The sequence below is a fragment of the Engystomops pustulosus genome, chromosome 9 (assembly GCF_040894005.1).
Source record: "Engystomops pustulosus chromosome 9, aEngPut4.maternal, whole genome shotgun sequence".
Taxonomy (NCBI): domain Eukaryota; kingdom Metazoa; phylum Chordata; class Amphibia; order Anura; family Leptodactylidae; genus Engystomops; species Engystomops pustulosus.
Genome location: NC_092419.1, coordinates 51,884,383 through 51,904,672, shown reverse-complemented (window position 1 = coordinate 51,904,672; position 20,290 = coordinate 51,884,383). Strand labels below are relative to the sequence as shown.

The 20,290-nt window shown below is 43.3% G+C and overlaps 1 protein-coding gene across 1 annotated transcript in view; it reads left to right on the top strand.

Annotated features, from left to right (window-relative positions):
• Positions 1-19,750, top strand: part of TMEM255A (transmembrane protein 255A) — a 40,301-nt gene extending 20,551 nt beyond the window's left edge. The window contains exons 4-9 of the mRNA XM_072123772.1: positions 1,721-1,810; positions 3,565-3,642; positions 3,729-3,817; positions 15,016-15,175; positions 15,631-15,774; positions 18,934-19,750. Of these exons, the coding sequence (XP_071979873.1) occupies positions 1,721-1,810; positions 3,565-3,642; positions 3,729-3,817; positions 15,016-15,175; positions 15,631-15,774; positions 18,934-19,095 (723 nt within the window). The 3' untranslated portion in view covers positions 19,096-19,750. The remainder of the gene's footprint in view (positions 1-1,720; positions 1,811-3,564; positions 3,643-3,728; positions 3,818-15,015; positions 15,176-15,630; positions 15,775-18,933) is intronic.
• The last annotated feature ends 540 nt before the right edge of the window (positions 19,751-20,290 follow it).

Sequence of the window (20,290 nt, the reverse complement as noted above, 5' to 3'; positions counted from 1 at the left end):
TGGTTGAGTTCTTTTGGAGTAAAAATTCAATTTAGGAAAAATGTTTCATATGTTGTATTTTTTAGACAAAAAGTCATACCACAATTTTTTTGTAGAAATCTTTTGCCCTTTGTCATCTTTCTATTTCAATAATTTTGTTAATGTGTATTTTTCATGAATTGTATGCACTACTACCTCCTCCCCACACGGCGTGCACTAGTACATCCTCTGCCCACGTGCCATGCACTACTAACTCCTCCACACACTGCATACTACCTCTTCCAGCTATCACAACGCTCTTATGAGTGCTGTTGGGGGGGGGGGCAGACAATGGGTGGCAAAACACAATGGACGATGGGGGGGAGGGGTTAATAGTGTTTTTTGGCCAGTCTCTACAGGACAGATCACAAGTATTCCACTTTCTACCTAACACCATGACATACTGTTGTCTCTTATGTTGGGAAGGGGATAAAATAAATGGGGTAGTTACAGAAATGTCTGCCACTTAATTTATCTTAACACAGCTTTAAATAGTTATTAATGTTAAAAAGTAATAGAAAATAGTATTCTGTGTCTCTTTAAGAAAATAATTATTAGCTGCTGTAGCACAATTTTAAACCCCCCTTAACCTCTTAAACATGCAGCATTTTTTGGCTCCCCATCTTCAAAAATCTATAAGTTTTAAAAAATTTTGTGTACAAAGCAGTGTGAGGGCTTATTTTCTGCATTTAGTGACGTTATTTATTATTCCATGACATGTACAGGGAATCTGGAAAAAAATTCCAGATGTGTTGAAATTGGTGAAAAAAACGCTATTACATCACATTCTTGTGGGCTTAGTTTTTATGGTTTTCACTGTGTACTCCAAATGATACGTCTGCTTTATTCTTTGATTTGGTACGATCACAGTGATAACAAATTTATGTACCGTATATACTCGTGTATAAGCCGAGTTTTTCAGCACAAAAAAATGTGCTGAAAATCCTCAACTCGGCTTATATACGAGTCAATAGGCAGCCCAAAAAAAATAAATTTATATACTCACCCTCCGGTGGCCCCAATGTCCGCGCGGCTCACCCGATGTCAGCGCGGTTCCTCTTCTGTCTTCTATCTTCCTCTGTCTTCCGTCTTCCGCAGGGTGCCGTAATGTTTCCCGGCCGGCAGGCGCACAGTATGACGCGGCCGCTGCTGACGCCATACTATGCGTCTGCCGCCCGGGAAACATAACGCTTTTATGACATGTGAGACTTTACCTTAATAGGATGGTTTTTTTGAATTACATTTTTTTCTTAATAAAATTAGCTGATAAATAACAAATGTGAAAAATAGGCTATTTGTTATTTTCCGAATAAATAATACTCCCCCTTGCTCCTCTTCTGCTTGATACTGGCGCTATCCGTCGCTATTCTTGCGTTTTGAGAAGAGGAGATTTGCCTGATCACAGGCAATCCCTGGGTTACGTACCTACGGGTCTGTAGGTTTGTTCTTAAGTTGAATTTGTATGCAAGTTGAAAAACAGCTACAAATACTCCCCCATGCTCCTCTTCTGCTCGATACTGGCGCTATCCTTCGCTATTCTTGACACACCGGGATCACCTAGTAAAGAAAGTTAGAATTAGCAGCAAGGAGCGGGGTCCAGGCTGCTAATTATACACGCCCTCGCTCCTCCCTCTCCCATGCTATTTTAGGAAAACTGGTATTAACAAATGTATTTCTCAGTTCTGTTTTCTTATATTTACAGCTTGTGGCATCAATCGTTTTTATTAGTTTTGGGGTGATTGCAGCTTTTTGCTGTGCGATCGTGGATGGCGTGTTTGCTGCAAGACATCTAGTGAGTACACTTCCCATCATTACATCTGTACGATATATTGATGTATGTTCAGCTCGGGACTCTGGACCCATTTTCAGTTTTCCTTAGGCTCCGAGTTTAATATACTATATGGCTTTAATATTATTACATTAATGTAAAGTAAGGTCCCACTTGGTGTTGCAGGCAGCCAACAGGTTGTAAGCTCTGTATCAGAAATACAACGACCTTCCAGCTGGAAGGTATTCAGGGTAGAGAGATGGTAAGGACAAGGACCTTTTTATATATAATGGATCCAAATTTTGGATCCATGAGGGTGCATTCGCACGTAGCGTAAACACATGTGTTTTGAGAAGAGATTTGCCTGATCACAGGCAGTCCCTGGGTTACGTACCTACGGGTCTGTAGGTTTGTTCTTAAGTTGAATTTGTATGTAAGTCGGAACTGTATATTTTATAATTGAAGCTCCAGTCAAATTTTTTTTGGTCTCTGTGACAGTTGGATTTTAATAATGTTGGGTTGTCATAAGAACCAGGATTAACAATAAAGCTTAATTGCATAGACATTTGATAACTGTTATAGCTGTTTATTGTAGCCTAAGACTAAAGTACAGTAAATTATCAACATCCAGAGATCCGTTTGTAACTAGGGGTCGTCTGTACGTCGGGTGTTCTTAAGTAGGGGACCGCCTGTACTTTGCTTTTTACATTGCGTTTACAAATTGTTTACAGCAATGCCCTATCTTTCTATGTCATACGGCGCCGGGAGAGTGGCGTGGGTGAGCTGTGCTCATCCCCTGCTCCTCTCTGCAGCTCCGATGTATGGCTGATGTACTACGGTACAGCGGGCATACACCGTGTGAATGCAGCCTAATCCAGCAAATCTCCTCTTCTCAGCTGCTGTGATGTATTTCAAAACGCATGTGTTAACGATCCATGTGAACGCACCCTTATATTCAAGCACTTCATGAAAGCTTGAGCTCTTTGAGTCACATGAAGCAGATCAGTTGGAGAAATCCATCTGCTTATCGCCAAATGACTCCATGCAGAATGGAATTTATTTTCAGTTGCCGTCTCTTCTGAATATTTCCTAATATTCAAGGGGCTCCAAGTCTTATTGTTATGCCCTATACACAGGGTAGGGGATGATAATCGGAAAGCCGGGGATTTAACCGCTGGAACCTTTTACCAATTTTGAGTAGTAGGTTGTGCATGCGTCCGGACTCTCCATTCAATGCCAGAACATGCCAAGTACAGCACTCCAGCGCTCCGCTCTCTTAAAAGGATTTATAGCAAAATCCGCCACTTCTTTTATTCCTTACAAAGGTCTTGCATAGCACTATGTATCATAAAGAGGATAATACAGAAGTGCTTCTAAAGCCTGGAGCAGGGAACAGTGAGCTGGATTTTCCATTAACTTATTCGGGAACCATGTAAACTTGCAAATCATCATGATTGTGGTTTTACCCTATGGCCACTATGTGGGACCACATATTCCATTATAAACATTTAATATCGGTTGTGTTTACTTTCGTAAGAGCAACTGGTGGCTAAAGAATTACAAGAAATAATGGTAATATGCAGTGACATTATAAATACAGTTTATTGTGTCCATATCACTAAAACAAACTTAAAAAAATTATGCTAATAAGCCAGGCGGCCTCTGGGGGGTGTTACTAGAGCTCCTCCATGCTCTGGCCTTACAAGCTGTTACACTGTCTCCCCTTCCCCCTGCTCCCTCATTCTTAATTTTAATGAAGAACTCTTATACTTTTATAGGACCTCAGACCAATCTATGCAGGCAAATGTCGATATTTTACCTCTACAGGAGATGATGAAGGCAGTGACACTACAGATGTAAGATCATATATGACTTTCTACATGTTATATCTTCTGGAATGACCTGACACTAAAGCTTTGTTGTTTCTGCATGTCTCGTCCAGGTCACTTGCCAGATCCCTATGCGGGGCTCATGTTCTTTGAAGATTAAGAGCAACACGTGTTATTGTTGTGAGCTGTATAACTGTGGAAGGTGCGTGAAGCTATACTGTGATATACTGAATACTCTATACCAGTGATGGCTAACCTTTTAGAGCCTGAGTGCCCAAACTTCAACCAAAAGCCATGTATTTATTACAAAGTGCCAGCACAGCAATTTAAGCAGAAATTTATTTCTTCTTGTTCATTGACAACTTTCAATCCTTCACCCTCCTAAGGACACTAACACACTAAGAAGGAGGGCAAATTTGCCTATCATTGTAGGAAGATTCTTTGAGTCCTGTCTGGTGAACTTTATTCTGGGGTGATGGCCTGGATGCCCACAGAAAGGGCTCCGAGTGCTGCCTCTGGCACCAGTGCCATAGGTTCGCCACCACTGCTCTATACCAATATGAACACTGTCATGAAATGATAAACCACTGAATGTGTTACAATGAAAATAAGGATACGAAGCTCCAAGGATTTCCTGAAATATTAGCTTTAGGAAAGTTGGGCAAGGTTTTCATTGATTGGTTATCCTGGTAAAAGTGTCTTTCAGTGCTTTCGGTCAGTTTCTGAAATACATGATGTGACCACTTGAAACTTATCTGTTTCAATTCCTACAATCCTACAGGGACTAACATATCTAGAAATGAAGAGATCCTGTTTATATTTGCAGGGTAAGGCTCTATTCACATAACATTACTACAGTGCAGGATTTGGTACAGTAGTATCACCATTACAATAAATGGTGACAGTAGGAGGGGTGCACAATATTCTAATAAATTCATAGCTACCATCTTTATTTTCATATTTGTCCTTGTCCCTGTGGAGTGATCAGTTCCAGGTATTACAAACATTTTGTGGCTCTTTCCAATAACAAATCTTGCATTTTTAGGAGGGGGGAATTTACTCCAATACTTCCTGTATTGTAGAAGTATTAAAGTCTCATAGATTTCGGTAAGTTAATTTATGAAATGAATAATCACTACTTGATTAATGATTGGGAAATCCTCTCACACTGATCACCTTCACCGGTGCCTTCCAATATCAAGGTGCAGATCTTAATCAGATGCCAATTTATATTGGACGCTATTCACACTACATGTGTTCTAATCTTCTCTCTTCTCTAACTACTAGACTTCAGATAGTTTTTCTATGGGCTCTTCTTTCCCACATCTGTATGTGTCATGGGTGACAACACTATAGCATCACATCTGGATATTTAGGTCTCATGCACAAATACTTAAAAATGGCATGCTACTCCTAACCCCTCTCATGCAGAGTATGGGGTCGGCATTGGACATAGTCCTGGAGATTCTAGAAAACAGTTCAACAAATATTTGGCATTTCTAAAATGAGCAGCCTGTATTTGGTACCTGTGTGTTCAGGGACAAGTGTCTACAGGTTGGCGTCTTACGTGACACAGGGCAAGGCAGGACACCAATGAAGTATTCATAGGAGGGTAATTGAAAGTTTTTTTCTATTTTATTATATATCTTTAGATTTTGTAAAAGCTGGTGTCAAGGAGAAACGACCATAAGGGTCTTTTGATTCACGAGGCTTTAACCATCCTCGTCCACATTGCAAGAGTGAGTTCCGAATTAAATGAGTCTGTATCCAGCGCTGGAATTTGACTAACTTGAAAGAAAAGACAATACCTGTCCTTAACTGAAGTTAGCAAACAAGACTGATGATTTTATTGTGGGACCAACATTTATAGAAAACCATAAGGCACTTTACATAAGGCGTGTAATTAGAAAAGCAGCAACTATAATTGGGTGTTCTCACCCAGGAAATGTAATACTATTTGGTAACTTCACACAAAGGAGTCTAATACTATTGGCTACATGCAAATACTGAAACTTCCCAGGTGTTCACCTGGATACCTTCCACTAGGTGCTGCTAGTGAACACTAGGTCTTTGTGTGCTTTCTGAGAAATGAAACCCACTGATAACTTCAGTTATCAGTACACAAAGTTATGTGAAATAATGCTGAATCTTTAAAATGTCCGACAGTATGTAAGATGGCGTCTGAGTCCAGTGTAATATCTTTAACATTTCCCCCCTTTTGAGCTTTGCTGGCCTGTAACTCTGTCCTGAGTGACCTCCTCAAACTCCAGGTACATACAGGTAGGCTAAGCCCTTACCTGCTGGACTTTGTTAACTCTTCACCAGATCCCCTGGAGGCCAGTCACTCTGGGTTTACAGGCCAGCATACTCAAATTACATGATTATGTTTCTGTAGTTTATGGGTTTATTGTCAGGCTGGTTCCCAAGAAGTGCAGCACCACTGTCTTTGTCTCCTTGCGTATGGCCTCTCACCGCTCGGACAGCTATCTGATTCATGGAGGACTTGATGAGAGGTACGACGCAACAAGCAAGCAGGGACAAGAACAGAATCACGACCCCCAATATCACCCCCACTTGAGTCAGAAAAGCCTTCCAATCCCCCAGCCATGAAGTGAAGAATGAAGTGTCCACTCCGGAGTTCTTCTTGAGTTCCACAGACAGTCTCTCAATTTTCTCGAGGGCGTGAGTGATGGACCCATCGGGGGCGGTGTTGTTGGGGATGTATGTGCAACAGGCCGCACCCACCATCTTGCAGACTCCTCCCTTCTCGGCTAGAATCATGTCAAGAGCCATACGATTTTGAAACGCCATGATGGAGGTTGCATGCAACTGCTCGGCAACACCTTTAAAAGCATCTCGGGTATAATTTACAAATCTCTGTTGGTTATAATAGATATAGTTGATCCAATCAACATTTTTGTTAATAGTTATCTGGGGAATAATGGACTCTAAACCTGCCCATATCTGATTACGGGCCTTAAATTCATCTGGGACCCCCCTTGGTACTCCTACTGCGTCTATATAAATGTTGTCATCTAGTGACCCCTTGGGTGCCGCTCTCTTTGACCTCCATGTTCCCTTGGAATTCTCTACCTTTTCTTGATGTGCCTGATCAAACTTATCCCTGGGAATTGCGAGGAAGGGATGCACAAATTTTACCACAGCACACTCACCTTCCCAGCCTCTAGGTAGGCCTGACCTGATTCTTCCATCTCCGCAAATCCAGTACACGTCGGACACTGCTAATACATGATTACCCGTGTTGTTGATGTTAAAGTATGTCTGGTTGCACCAACCGTAGGTAAAGTTTCCTACCTTTGGAGCAATCTGGTCAGCCCTATAGATGCAAAGGTAGTCCTGGTTGGGGTGTCCCAGAGCTCCAGCAGTGGGCTTATAATGGGGCAGTGTATGGTACTCGGTAGTTATGGGTTTACACTTAGCCGAAGAAGAGGTTTTGTTTTGGTACAGAGACATAAGGCATGCAAAAGGACTGTCTTGGTCAGAGGATGGAGTAGCAGGGAAAGGAACGGACAACAGTGAACTCCTAGCCATGCCACACACAATACAGTCGGTCTTGTTTTGACTAGCTGCACTGTACTTTATCCACTCCACCCAAGCATTCACTGTTCCGAACCCAGTCTCTATGGCCAGCTTATCCTCATAGGTGGGGTTTTGAAGAGATTGATATATGGGATTTCGTAACGTGACATTGTTTGACTCTGCCTGTCTCAGTTGGAGGTAAGTAGTTGAATTCCTCATATCTCTTATCCAGAACTTTCCTTTCGGACCCGATTCACCCCTCCAAAACCTTATAAAATACTCCCCCTCATCTTGTGGTATGGGGTTAACTATGGAAATGATCAGTTTGTTACATTTCCCTGGTGTCCGACAGCCAGCGGTATAGGGAGCCTTGGATAACCTTAATCTTTCCTTAAGTGATCTCCCGTACTGGTCTTTCTTTTTCATTACTGAGCCTGGTCTATATCCCCAGTCGTTTCCAGTGTTCCATGCTATTGACCCCCAGTGCCATCCTTTCCCACATTCCGTTCCCCAGTATGGGTCGTCATTTGGGCACATGTATATAGTTTCGTATCCCGCCCTATACAGCCATCCATCCACTATCCCCAACTGTCTTCTCCACTGACTCCTTTCGCAGTCTACTATGTGGCAGTAGTCTATGACCCATGTCGCAATGTCAGTGTCGGTAGAGTTATACCAGAGGGTGCGAGAGCCTGGTTTGCCTGTTGTATCCACCCCAGCTCCAATTTTCCCAGGGCTAGTGTTTGGATTCCCCAAGCATAAAGTGAACAAGAAGAGACCAGCTAGGAAGAAAAGTAAGTAAGTTTGCAATGGGAGGCATGGAGCCATATTGGTTTTCCCTCTAGCTTCACAGATGTGGCGTTGGTCAGCAGTACTTGAAAGGGACCGTCGTAGCGGGGCTCTAGACTCTTTCTGGTGTGTCTCTTTACTACCACGTAGTCTCCAGGCTTTAGGGTATGCGTCCTCAAATCACTGTCCGGATCTGGAAGAGAATCATAGACACGTTTGTGGACTTTTTCCAAGGCCTGGCTTAACTGTATGGCATATTCAACTTGGTTTCCTGCCATCAGCTGCAGGGTCTGTGGGAAGTAGAGGCCTAGTCGGGGTGCACAGCCAAAAAGTACCTCGAAGGGGGACAATCCTGTCTTTCTGTTGGGGGTGGTCCTGACTGAATAGAGGGCGGCAGGAAGGCACTCGGGCCATGGTTTCCCTGTGTCTGCCATGGCTTTCTGGATCTTCAGCTTAAGAGTGCCATTTAGTCTCTCAACCCTACCACTAGCCTGGGGGTGGTAGGGGGTGTGTAGGGCCTGCTCTACGCCCAGGAGGGACAGAGTCTCAGTCATTACCTGTCCGGTGAAGTGAGTTCCACGATCAGACTCTATGGTCTCTGGGAGTCCAAACCTGCAGAAAATCTCACTCACCAACTTCTTGGCTGCAGCTCTGGCAGTAGCCTTGGTCGTGGGAAAAGCTTCTGGCCACCCTGAAAAGAGATCAATGCACACAAGCACATATTCATACGTGCCACTTTTTGGTAGCTGGATAAAATCCATCTGCAGTCTCTGGAAGGGATACAGCGGCTTGGGTGTCACCTTCTGTGGGGTCTTTACCACCTTACCCGGGTTGTGGCGGGCACAGACTATGCAGGCTTCCACTAGTCTAGTGACAGGGGTAGTAATGCCCGGGGCGAACCAGTGTCTGTTTATGAGCGCTAGCATGGCCATTTTGGATGTGTGTGTGTGTCCGTGGGCTATTTGACTTACCGCCGGGTACAGGGCTCTGGGCAGGCACACTCTCTCTCCCAGCATCCAGATCCCATCAGCTTGCATCTGGGCTCCAGCTTTACTCCACACTCCTTTTTCTTCCGGTGACACTTGAGCCACCAGAGATCGGAATACCTGCAGATCAAACTTTTCAGGCTCAGTACTTACTGTTGAGACGACTGGACAGTCTCTGGGCTTCATCCGTGCAGCTGCCTTGGCTGCCCTGTCGGCTGCGTCATTGCCTTTTGCTTGTGGGGTTGCCAATTTAGTGTGTGCTTTCACTTTTATTATCCCCACCTCTTGTGGAAGTAAGAGAGCATCCATGAGCTCTTTAATCAATTGGCCATGCTTAATGGGGGTCCCTGCAGAGGTGAGGAAGTCTCTTGCCTGCCATATTGGGCCATAGTCATGACAAGCCCCATGGGAATATCTGCTGTCTGTGTAGATATTCGCCCTCTTACCCTTCGCAAGCTGTAATGCTTCCTTGAGTGCCATCAACTCCGCCTCCTGCGCTGACCTGTGTGGAGGGAGTGGTTCTGCTTTTACTACCTCATGTGCGCCACTGACCACTGCATATCCAGTGTAGAACCGTCCATCCTCTCCCACCGACCTGGAGCCATCTACAAAAAACTCAACATCTGGGTTAAGTAGTTCTTTGTCAGTGACATGAGCAAAACCAGTTGTCTCCTGTTGGATAAGGGACAAACAGTCATGCTCATGCTGAAGTTCAAAAAGCTCCTCATCTGAGAGGCTATGCAAAAACAGAGAGTCTGTTGGATGGGGCCTGGAGACTCCCTCCCCCCCTTCTGAATCCTGTAAAGCTGGCAACAGGGTGGCAGGATTCAGAGCTGTGCACCTTTTTAGTGTGACATTTGGGGGCATCAGGAGTGCACACTGGAGTCTAAGTTGTCTGGCCATGTTTAGATGTTTAGGTTGCACATGGGTAAGAATACTGTGCAAGTCATGTGGGGTCTGTACAGTGACTGGATGGTCTAGGATTAACTCACTAGCCTTGCTGAGCAGAGTGCTGACTGCAGCAACTGCTCTGACACAGGAGGGGGCTCCCCTCACAACTGAGTCTAACCGGGCTGAATAGTAGGCCACTGGTCTGGGAAGGCCACCATGCTCCTGGACAAGGACACCCGCGGCGTGGCCTCTGTACTCAGTGCAAAACAGGACAAAAGGCTTGGTGTAGTGGGGTGTGCCTAGGGCTGGGGCAGACAGGATTGCCAGCTTAAGGCTGTGGAATGCATCAATTGCCTCCGGACTAAGGGAAAAAGGGGTAGAGGCAATACAGTCATAGAGAGGTTGCATCAGACTGGAGGCAGACCTTATCCAAGGCCTGCAGTAGCTGACTAGGCCCAGAAACATGCGAAGGGACTTAGGGCCTCGAGGTAGGGGCATATTCTGGATTGCCAGCTTTCTTTCCTCTGTCAGGTGTCTGCCTGCAGCTGAGAGGCAGTGGCCCAGGAAGACCACCTTCTCCTGGCAGTACTGGAGTTTGTCTCTGGAAGCTTTGCAACCTTTCTCAAAGAGGAAACACATCAGACTGATTGATGCATCCTGGCAGTCCTGCAATGAGGGAGCACACAGAAGTAAATCATCCACATACTGTAACAGTACAACATCAGGTGGGGGCATCCAATCTGCCAGCACCTCTTGTAGGGCTGCGGTGTACTGGGTGGGGGAATTCTTCCCCCCTTGTGGGAGTCTGCACCAAGTATACTGGATGAGAAGGTTAGTAAAGGCAAACAAATACTGGCAGTCTTCATGTAAGGGGACAGAGAAGAATGCATTTGCCAGGTCAATAACAGTGAAAAAGGTAGCAGTTTCAGGCACAGCTGCCAGCAGCGTGTGCGGGTTAGGGACAACTGGAGTGATAGTTTCAGTACACTCGTTGACAGCTCGGAGGTCATGGACCATCCTGTATGTATCCGGCTGCCCTTTCTGGGTCTTTTTCTTGACCGGGAACAGAGGAGTATTAGCTGTGGACTGGGTACGCTTAATCACTTTTGCCTTTAAGAGGTCTTGGATCTGGGTATTGACAGCATCCTGCTGGGCAGGAGTAAGAGGATACTGTCGCAACATAGGGGGCTTTTTGCCGGGTGACAGTTCAACTTTAACTGGACTGACTGGCAGCAGCCCTACATCAGTTTTGGAGGTGGCCCAGAAGCCTGTGGGGACCTCACTGTCTACCCGTGCATCATGTTGGACCTGATTTATGATCACAGGGTCAATGGCCAGAGCCAGAACTTTACAGATATACTTCTCAGGGAGGCCTGAAGAGAGGGTTATAGTACCGTCAGGGTGATAGCGGATGCAAGCCTGCAATGCCTGCAACACATCCATCCCCAGCAAGTTCTGTCCCCTGCCCTCAAGCACCAGACACTTGGTCACCACAGTGTGGTCCAGTATCTTCCCAAAGTCAAGTGAAAGGGGGTGAGTCAAATGATAGGTCGCCCGCTGTCCTTCAAACCCAGAGGCTTTTGTGGTCTGTCTGGAGATCTGATCAGGCTTCAGATACTTCTTGTTGATAACAGTAATGGCTGCCCCCGTGTCTACAACAAAAGGAATTAACTCCCCGTTCAGCTTAATATCAAGTACCTGATCGCCTGGGACTGTGCCTGTAGTAGAGACAACAGCCTTCACGGGGAACACGGGGTTGCCTGCCTCCTAGCGGGCAGCAGGGGCAACAGCATGGGCAGGGTCACTGCTGTCGGGGCGTGTCTGGACTTGCTGACGTCTTCCACCTCTGCCCCCTCCCTGGTTACCACCCTCTTGCTTGCGTCGGGGCTTCTGAGGTTGGGGGCAGTCATTTCTGTAATGTCCCTCCTCCCCACAGTTGAAACACGCCCCTCTGCGTGTGGCTGGTGGTGCTTCTGCAACCTCAGTTAGTCTGACTTTGGCTGTTGACTGTTTAAGAGCCAAGTTGGACTCTACTCCTTTTGCCTTCTGAAGCAGGGTCATTGGGGTTGCTACTCTCCAGTCAGGGAGGGAGCTCTCTAGTCCGTCACGTATCTGTGCTCGTAGCCCTTTCACAAAACAGTCGCTGAAGTAAGTGATCATCCCCTGTTCAGCCAAATTATGTCCCATATGTCTGAAAGCAGTCTGAAGTTCCCCGTAAAACAATTCTACTGTCTGTTGAGGTTTTTGTCTGATGTCACTGAGGGACACTGGGTTCTCTCTGATTCTCTGATTCGCCCACTTAGTCAGTCCGTTTAGGAACGTTGCCCCTGACTGCAGTGTCTCCTCATATGGGACCCTCTGCGCCCCATATGCCTGTCTAGCTTGTTCCAGTTCAGGGCCAAATGACACTTTTGCCATATCCCAGGCTCCCCGTGGAAAACACATGGAACACAGGGTGTCAAGGTCTTGATAAGTACACTTAAAAGACTTAGCTACATGCTCTATGTACTCCAGGAATGGCACAGGGTTTTGCAGGGGGTCTGGGGCTTTCTCTCTGTTGGCCATCAACTCAGTTGCAGACCAAGGTCGGTATACCTCAACAGTTGTATATTCAGCAGGTACTGGGGGAAGGACTTCATTTCCTGTGGCAATGTCACGTACAGGTCCAATAGCTGCATGTGTCATCCTAGACTCTGTCCTAACCGGTCTCACTGAAGGGAAAGGTCTAGGGGCCCCACAGTTTCTGCAAGTGTCTGTCCAGTCAGGGTTCTGTATCCCACATCGGATACAGGTCCATCCCTCAGGGTCCTGTTCAGTATTACCTCCCCTTTTGGTCACGCCTTTTGAAACTTCCCCCTCTTCCTCAGTGAGAACTGGTCGGATGTGGGCAGTCTGTCCGTCACAGTTGTATGGGGGTGGTCTACCAGAGGGCTCCTGGTACCATCCCCTCTTCCCATCCACCTTTGTCCAACCCTTTGTCTTTATCTCTCTGCTTACTTCAAGCCAACCTTCTGCCTGGGTGTGCCACTTTTTGTCTTTGAGCCAGCCGCCATTTTCATCAAGTGCTGTCTCCCACCTTTGCACACTCAGGGGATCATCTAACATACCCAAAAACTTCAATACCTCATAACTTCCTTTAACCCACTCTTTACCTTTCCTGTGTGACACTATGTCAGTTGCCTTTTTAGGTCTGCAGTGTCCAGCTACAGTCTTACTTTGCTCACTACCCATTTTGTGGAATCTGTGGAATACCTGATTTTGTTCAAGGGCTATAGATATCCTCCGTACATACAGCTCCAGACTACCCCGCTAACTATCAGTAAGAACAAATTAGAGACCTTCACACAATATTTCAGAAATCAAGGAGATTACGCTCAACTGTAAAATTCCCGTCAGTGTCCTTCCTGCCTCTGTCCCTTCTGCATCACGGGGCCGCATCAATCCCGAAGGAACGATACGTAAATTTGGCCAGAATTTGTCTCTGCAAACTTCCAGATTCTATCCGCGCTTACATGAACAAAATCTCAACACCATCACAAACTTTCTGAACTATCTCAACAATCCACAAGAGGGCACTGCAGACCTTTCTCTACAACATACACAGGTACTCAAAAAGTTTTATAACACACTTTGCAAGGGTCCTTTTATCATCATTACAGTGAACTCAGGTTATAGTGAACAGTTTAAATAAATTGCACACACACAGGCAACCTTACTCTGTCTAACCATTCCATGAAGTGAAGTGACATATCAAGGTATCAAATCAAATTTTCTTACCTTGGGTGCACCATTGTCAGTTCAGTTCACAAGAGCGGCACAGACTAATATGAAGCTTGCCTCAGTGGTCAGCTGTCCACACCTGAGCCCCGCGTCGGGCGTCAGAAATGTCAAGGAGAAACGACCATAAGGGTCTTTTGATTCACGAGGCTTTAACCATCCTCGTCCACATTGCAAGAGTGAGTTCCGAATTAAATGAGTCTGTATCCAGCGCTGGAATTTGACTAACTTGAAAGAAAAGACAATACCTGTCCTTAACTGAAGTTAGCAAACAAGACTGATGATTTTATTGTGGGACCAACATTTATAGAAAACCATAAGGCACTTTACATAAGGCGTGTAATTAGAAAAGCAGCAACTATAATTGGGTGTTCTCACCCAGGAAATGTAATACTATTTGGTAACTTCACACAAAGGAGTCTAATACTATTGGCTACATGCAAATACTGAAACTTCCCAGGTGTTCACCTGGATACCTTCCACTAGGTGCTGCTAGTGAACACTAGGTCTTTGTGTGCTTTCTGAGAAATGAAACCCACTGATAACTTCAGTTATCAGTACACAAAGTTATGTGAAATAATGCTGAATCTTTAAAATGTCCGACAGTATGTAAGATGGCGTCTGAGTCCAGTGTAATATCTTTAACACTGGGCAATCCCTTTTAGCGTTCAATGTGAATCATTTTCACCCTTTCATTATGTGAATGCAAATAAAAGGACCTTTAAGCAATTTTGTCTTTTGCATCACAATATTATGTTTTGTAAAAAAAAAAATCAATGTATAAAAGTTTGTGTTTTGGGCTAAAAGTCTGCACCAAATACAAAAGATGCACAATACAATGTACCAAATAAAAGTTCAAGATGCTACTTTTTAGGAGAACTGAGTAGACAGAAAATGATGCAGAATATCCAGGCCATCGGGTCAACTAATCTTCTGATAAGGGGCAATGGTTATTACATGTGCTGCTAATTTCCCTAAATATGACATTAGAAGAAGCGCACCATAAGGTGCCTCTACCAGTTATAGGACATTGCTGGCAGAGGCCATTTACTTAGGACCTTGACATAAGACATGAAAGCAGAGATCAAGGAGATGTTGGCAAGTGACTAAGTGGCAGGAGCCAGGTTTCTTGGTGGTGAGTATTACTGATTTTATTTCTCATACCATTCTCCTTTTTGGTAATCGTTTTCTTACAGCCCTGAAAACCACAACTGTTCTCAACAAACAAAGTGAATTATTATGAATCATGGGACACTGCAATAGGCAATCGCTCCACTAAGCAGAAAACGGCATTGGAAGCCATCTTGATAGTATAGTGCTTAATAATGCTTCACTCCTAAGAAAGTCACTTCAAAATTGTTCCATAACCAGATAATCAAAATATCATGAATTTTCTTTTCTTAATATGCTTTTGCAGGGCTGGAATTTCCGGTCTGTACTATGAATATGTAGATGTAAAAAGCTGTCAAGATGTTATACATCTATACCACTTGCTTTGGTCAGTAACCATACTAAACATTGTGGCTCTGTTCCTGGGGATTATAACTGCTGCAATACTTGGTGGATTCAAAGATATGGTAAGAGGCAAAGATTGTCACATTTGTTTCATCGATGGAATGGAATCTTGGGGATCCTTGTACCAGTGGATATGTTGTGATTGATGGATAGGATTTATTTTTACAAATAGAAGAAAAATATTGATTTATCAGAGAAAAGTGGCCAAACACATTTGACTATTGTCAGCTAATGTTTGCTTGGCTGATGTTTCAAGGACAAAAAAGATAAGACATGATTAATATCAGTATGTTTGATCTTATGTGATTGATGAAGCATGTCAATGCCAGAGGTGTCCAGCAGTGACTTATTATTCTTGAATGCAGAGCTCCGGGGTGATATGTATCGAAGTTGTATGGCCATTTTTGTCCCATGCAAATAATTTGGTTTCTATGTGAATCTGAATAGTACGATTCGATGTATATGATGACTGTGTGTTGTACTTTAGCATAATTTTATTTCTTGCTTCTTTCAACAGAATCCTACTATTCCTGCCATTAGTTGTGTTGTGGAGACCCCACGACCTACTGTACAATACAACACAAGACCACCAGTGCCGTCCTATAATACCTACTATCACAGCACTCCACACCTGCCACCTTACACTGCCTACGACTTACAGGTACAGAAAAAATTACATGATGTTATAGAACATTTATAAGTTTTTTGTTATTAAGGGGCAGAATTAAACTTATAAAAATATTGATATGAAAAGAGTGTTACAATCTACATACCATAGCAACAAGAAATTAAATGAAGTGAAATGAATGTATAGTTATGGAGCCCCTTAACCCCTTAACGCTCTGCGCCGTAGCTCTACGGCACAGAGGTACAGGGTATGTATGAAGAGGGCTCACGGGTTGAGTCCTCTTCATACAAGGGTGGGGGCTGTTGCATATTGCAGCAAACCCCCACTGCTAATAACCACGGTCGGTGCTTGCACCGATCGGGGCTATTAACCCGTCCGTTGCTGGCGGCATTTAAAAGACGGCGGCGTGTGGGCACCGCCATCTTTATTCCGATCGTCGCTCCCCCAAACGTCATTGGGGGGGGGGGCGGGCGATCGGTTGCCATGGTAGCCTCGGGTCTTCGTTTGACCCGAGGCTACATGGCTTCTGCAGATTCGTTACAATGAGCCAGTGGCTCATTGTAATGCATGACCTGCAAAAATGCCATATATTGCAATACAGAAGTATTGCAGTATATAGTAGGAACAATCTAACCATCTAGGGTTAATGTAAAAAAAAGAAAAGAAAAAGTGAAAAAAAATTTTTTTATAAAATATTAAAATTGAAATCACCCCCCTTTCCCTAGAACTGATATAAAACATAATAAACAGTAAAAATCACAGACACAATAGGTATCGCCACGTCCCAAAATGCCGATCTATCAAAATATAAAAAACGGTTACGGCCGGCGGTGACCTCCGAGACGGAAAATGGGGCCCAAATGTCCGAAATGTGACTTTTACACCTTTTTCACATAAAAAAAGGAATAAAAAGTGATCAAAATGTCGCACAGACCTCAAAATGGCAGCAATGAAAACGTCGGCTCATTCCGCAAAAAATGACACATCACAGAGCTCCGTACCCCAAAGTATGAAAAAGTTATTAGCGTCAGAGGATGGCAAAATTTTTTTTCCTTTTTTTGTACACATTCGTTTAATTTTTCTAAATGTATTAAAACGCAATAAAACCTGTATAAATTTGGTATCACTGCGATCGGACCGAACCAAAGAATAAAGCTGAGGTGTTATTTGGAGCGCACATTCAAAGTTGTAAAAACTGAGCCCAAAAGAACGTGCAGGTTTTTTTAACATTTTTTTCCGCATTTGGAATTTTTTTCCAGCTTCGCAGTACACGGCATGTTAAAATAAATAACATTACAGGAAAGTAAAATTTGTTACGCACAAAATAAGCCCTCACACAGCTTTGTACATGGAAAAATTAAAAAGTTATGGATTTTTGAAGTTGGAGAGCGAGAAATGACCGAAAAAAAACCTGCGTCCTTAAGGGGTTAACCCATTAACGGCCAGGCCCTTTTTCGTTTTTGTGTTTCTATTTTTCGCTCCCCACTATCAAAAATCTATAACTTTATTATTATTCCATGTAAAGAGCTGTTTGAGGGTTTGTTTTCTGCATAACAAATTGCAATTCATAGTGACAGTATTTAATATTCAATGCTGTGTACTGGAAAGCAGGAAAAAAATTCCAAATGCAGTGAAATTGGTGAAAAAATGCATTTGCGCCGTATTCTTGTGGGCTTGAATTTTAGGTCTTTCACTTTACGCCCAAAATCATGTCTCAGTTATTCTTTGGGTCGGTACAATCACGGGGATACCAAATTTATATAAGTTTTATAATGTTTTCATACATTTAAAAAAAAAACTAAAATCTCCTGTACAAAAAAAGATTCTTCATATTGCCATCTTCTGGTGCTAAAAGCCTGTACCCTGATAATCTAACCACATTGTCAGCACAAAAGGATCATGAAGTGTCTGCTTAGAGAGTCCCCTTCCACACTCTACAATTTTACTCATGATGGTCGGAGTAAGAATCCAAAGTGGTTAACAATTATCTTTATTGTGTAAACATCACTATGGAAGTAAAATTGGAAAACTTTCTTTTATGGGAAAACCCCTTTAAAGGGAATCTACCACCTCCACCAGCCTGCTGTAGAGAAATGCACTATAATTCCTATCATACCATTATTTCTGTCCATTATGCCATTTCTAAAATATTTACCGTTTAATACATATGTTAATAAGTTAGTGCACCAAGGTCATGTCCTCAGGACCCGGAATATTACAATTCCCATTTAATTCACTGGGGTTCTCATTAGCACACTGATTAAAATGGGATATGGACAGATGATGTTCTGGAAGACGGCAGACATGTTTCCTAATCTGGGACATTTTCATAAATGCCACTGTACTATGGCTTCTTGGCACCAGACATCTTTGGGATTGCAACTGTAACATTCCAGGAATAAGCATAATTAATATTCAAATGGGACATTAAAATAAAAGTTAATATAAACTTGTTATGTAAAATGTTGCTTCCCTTAGCAGAAAAATGCTGTGGACATACTCTATAATGAAAAATTAAAATGCTACTGGCCCTTTAATTAGTCTTGTGACATTGTCTAAGTGTAGGGGCGTTGGTTGGTTGAGGGCTCACTGGAGTTGTAGTATCCTGTGTCGGTCATCATGGAGATAACTCTGCCTACTTTAGAAAGGCCATGATATTTTGGGAACCATAACAGCAGCCTATTTAAGCTCCATTTTGTGATTAATGACATTGAGTTTTGTTGTATTCATTTATTTATAGCTCTATAGATTTTTAGTTTCAACTGGTTTGTTTTGAGAGGTATGCCAGATAAAAAGCAGGATGGCACAGTATGCCAAATATTGGAGAATGAACATTAAGCAATGGAAACTTACTGGGCCAACAATGTGAAAATAACCCTATAAACTCATAAAGGTAATAATGCACAATGTGACTGGTTACTGTGTGTCCACCTCATTTTAGACATGACTGGACAGAGGAGTGTGGGACATCCTCTGCAGTGTAAAAGGGGGTTACTATAAGAGTATATTAACAGAGTAGAATAGTAGTCATGGTTGTAGAGATTGTGACTAGGACCGCACTGTAGCCATGATATACATAAAACAAGTTTTAAGAGTAAAATTGCATTATAGAATATAGTTAATGACTTCCTCGGTACACAGTGTATTTTTCTTGGACTTGTATTGACCATTATGTATGCATTTGTTTTGTAGCATTCCAATGTATTTCCAGCTTCTACACCTTCCGGCTTATCAGACGATCCCAACTCAACCTCACAGTCTGGTCCCAGTTTCATGTGGCCATCGAGTGCTCCCCCTCGCTACTCTCCACCTTATTTCCCACCAGATGAAAAACCTCCACCTTACACTCCATGATTTTCATCGCCACGGACCTACATCTCCTCTTACAAAATCGAGGCCAAAAGGCTGCCAAATAATATGACGTTTTATATATTTCTGGTATTCATTTAAGACATCTGGGTGGAACGGATGACTATATAAATTATATGTGTGCAAGATTCTCACAAAGCAACACTAACTTTTCAACTTCTGCCAAATGAAAAATGTCCGCTTTACATGGATGTGCTGAAACGGGAAAAAATAATGGTGCATTGATTTCATTGTTGCACTGACCTCTGTGCTTCATATGTTGTTAAAGTGTATACTTTATTTTACTACATGTAGTGATTCATAGTTCTTCCATGGCCATTGTGTGAAAATGTAATGCCTGGGCAACTTCACCTGCGCGACTTGTCTTGGCTCATGCTTCCTCCTTTTTAATCAAAGCACCAGCAAAGTAATAGACATTGCGGAGAAATGAGTGGATGGGAAGGTCTTGAGGTGTTGATTTATTTTTGTAAACTACCAGTTCATGTAAACTTATATGGAGGAGATATTGTTTACATCAAATCCAGGGAATAACTGGGGAAGTCTCATTTTATCATGCTACATTGGTGCCTCCAAATTGTATTATTATTAAGTTTGTGAACATATCACTATGTAACATAAAATAAAGTTGGATGTGCAACAATACAGTCATTACCTGTAGTATAATTTAAAGATGTCTAGTCTGTACACTACCCCTCCCCCCTCTCCATCTGACAGTATATGACACTATGACACCTTGCCTTGGAGAAAATTGCCAAATAATTTAACAAATAATGAATCACAGTCTGGCTCTGTCTTCTGCTATTTGGCATTACTGTTTGCCTCTCTTACCCAGCCATGGAGCTCGTGACATCATAATTAGCAGATGAAGGGGCTTCTTTCTGTAGACAGGAGCCCCTCAGGGTCATTTGCATAACTTTAAAAGACGACATTCGCCAAAATGAGACCATTATAAGACCAAGGAAGAACGGATCCTGTGCAGTAGTTTCTTTGTTATCCTCCTCAGTTTAGCCTGGCTCTGCTTTAGCTTTGTCTCCTGGCTGTTCTGTTTCTGATTCATATAGTTGTTTTGAGATGCGGATTGAAAGATGGGAGGGGTTGCTGCTTCCTGCTTACAGAGGAGGAAGGAGGGGGAGTTGACAGTGCTCTCTTTATTTAGCTGAGACAAGTAGCAGAGCTCAAT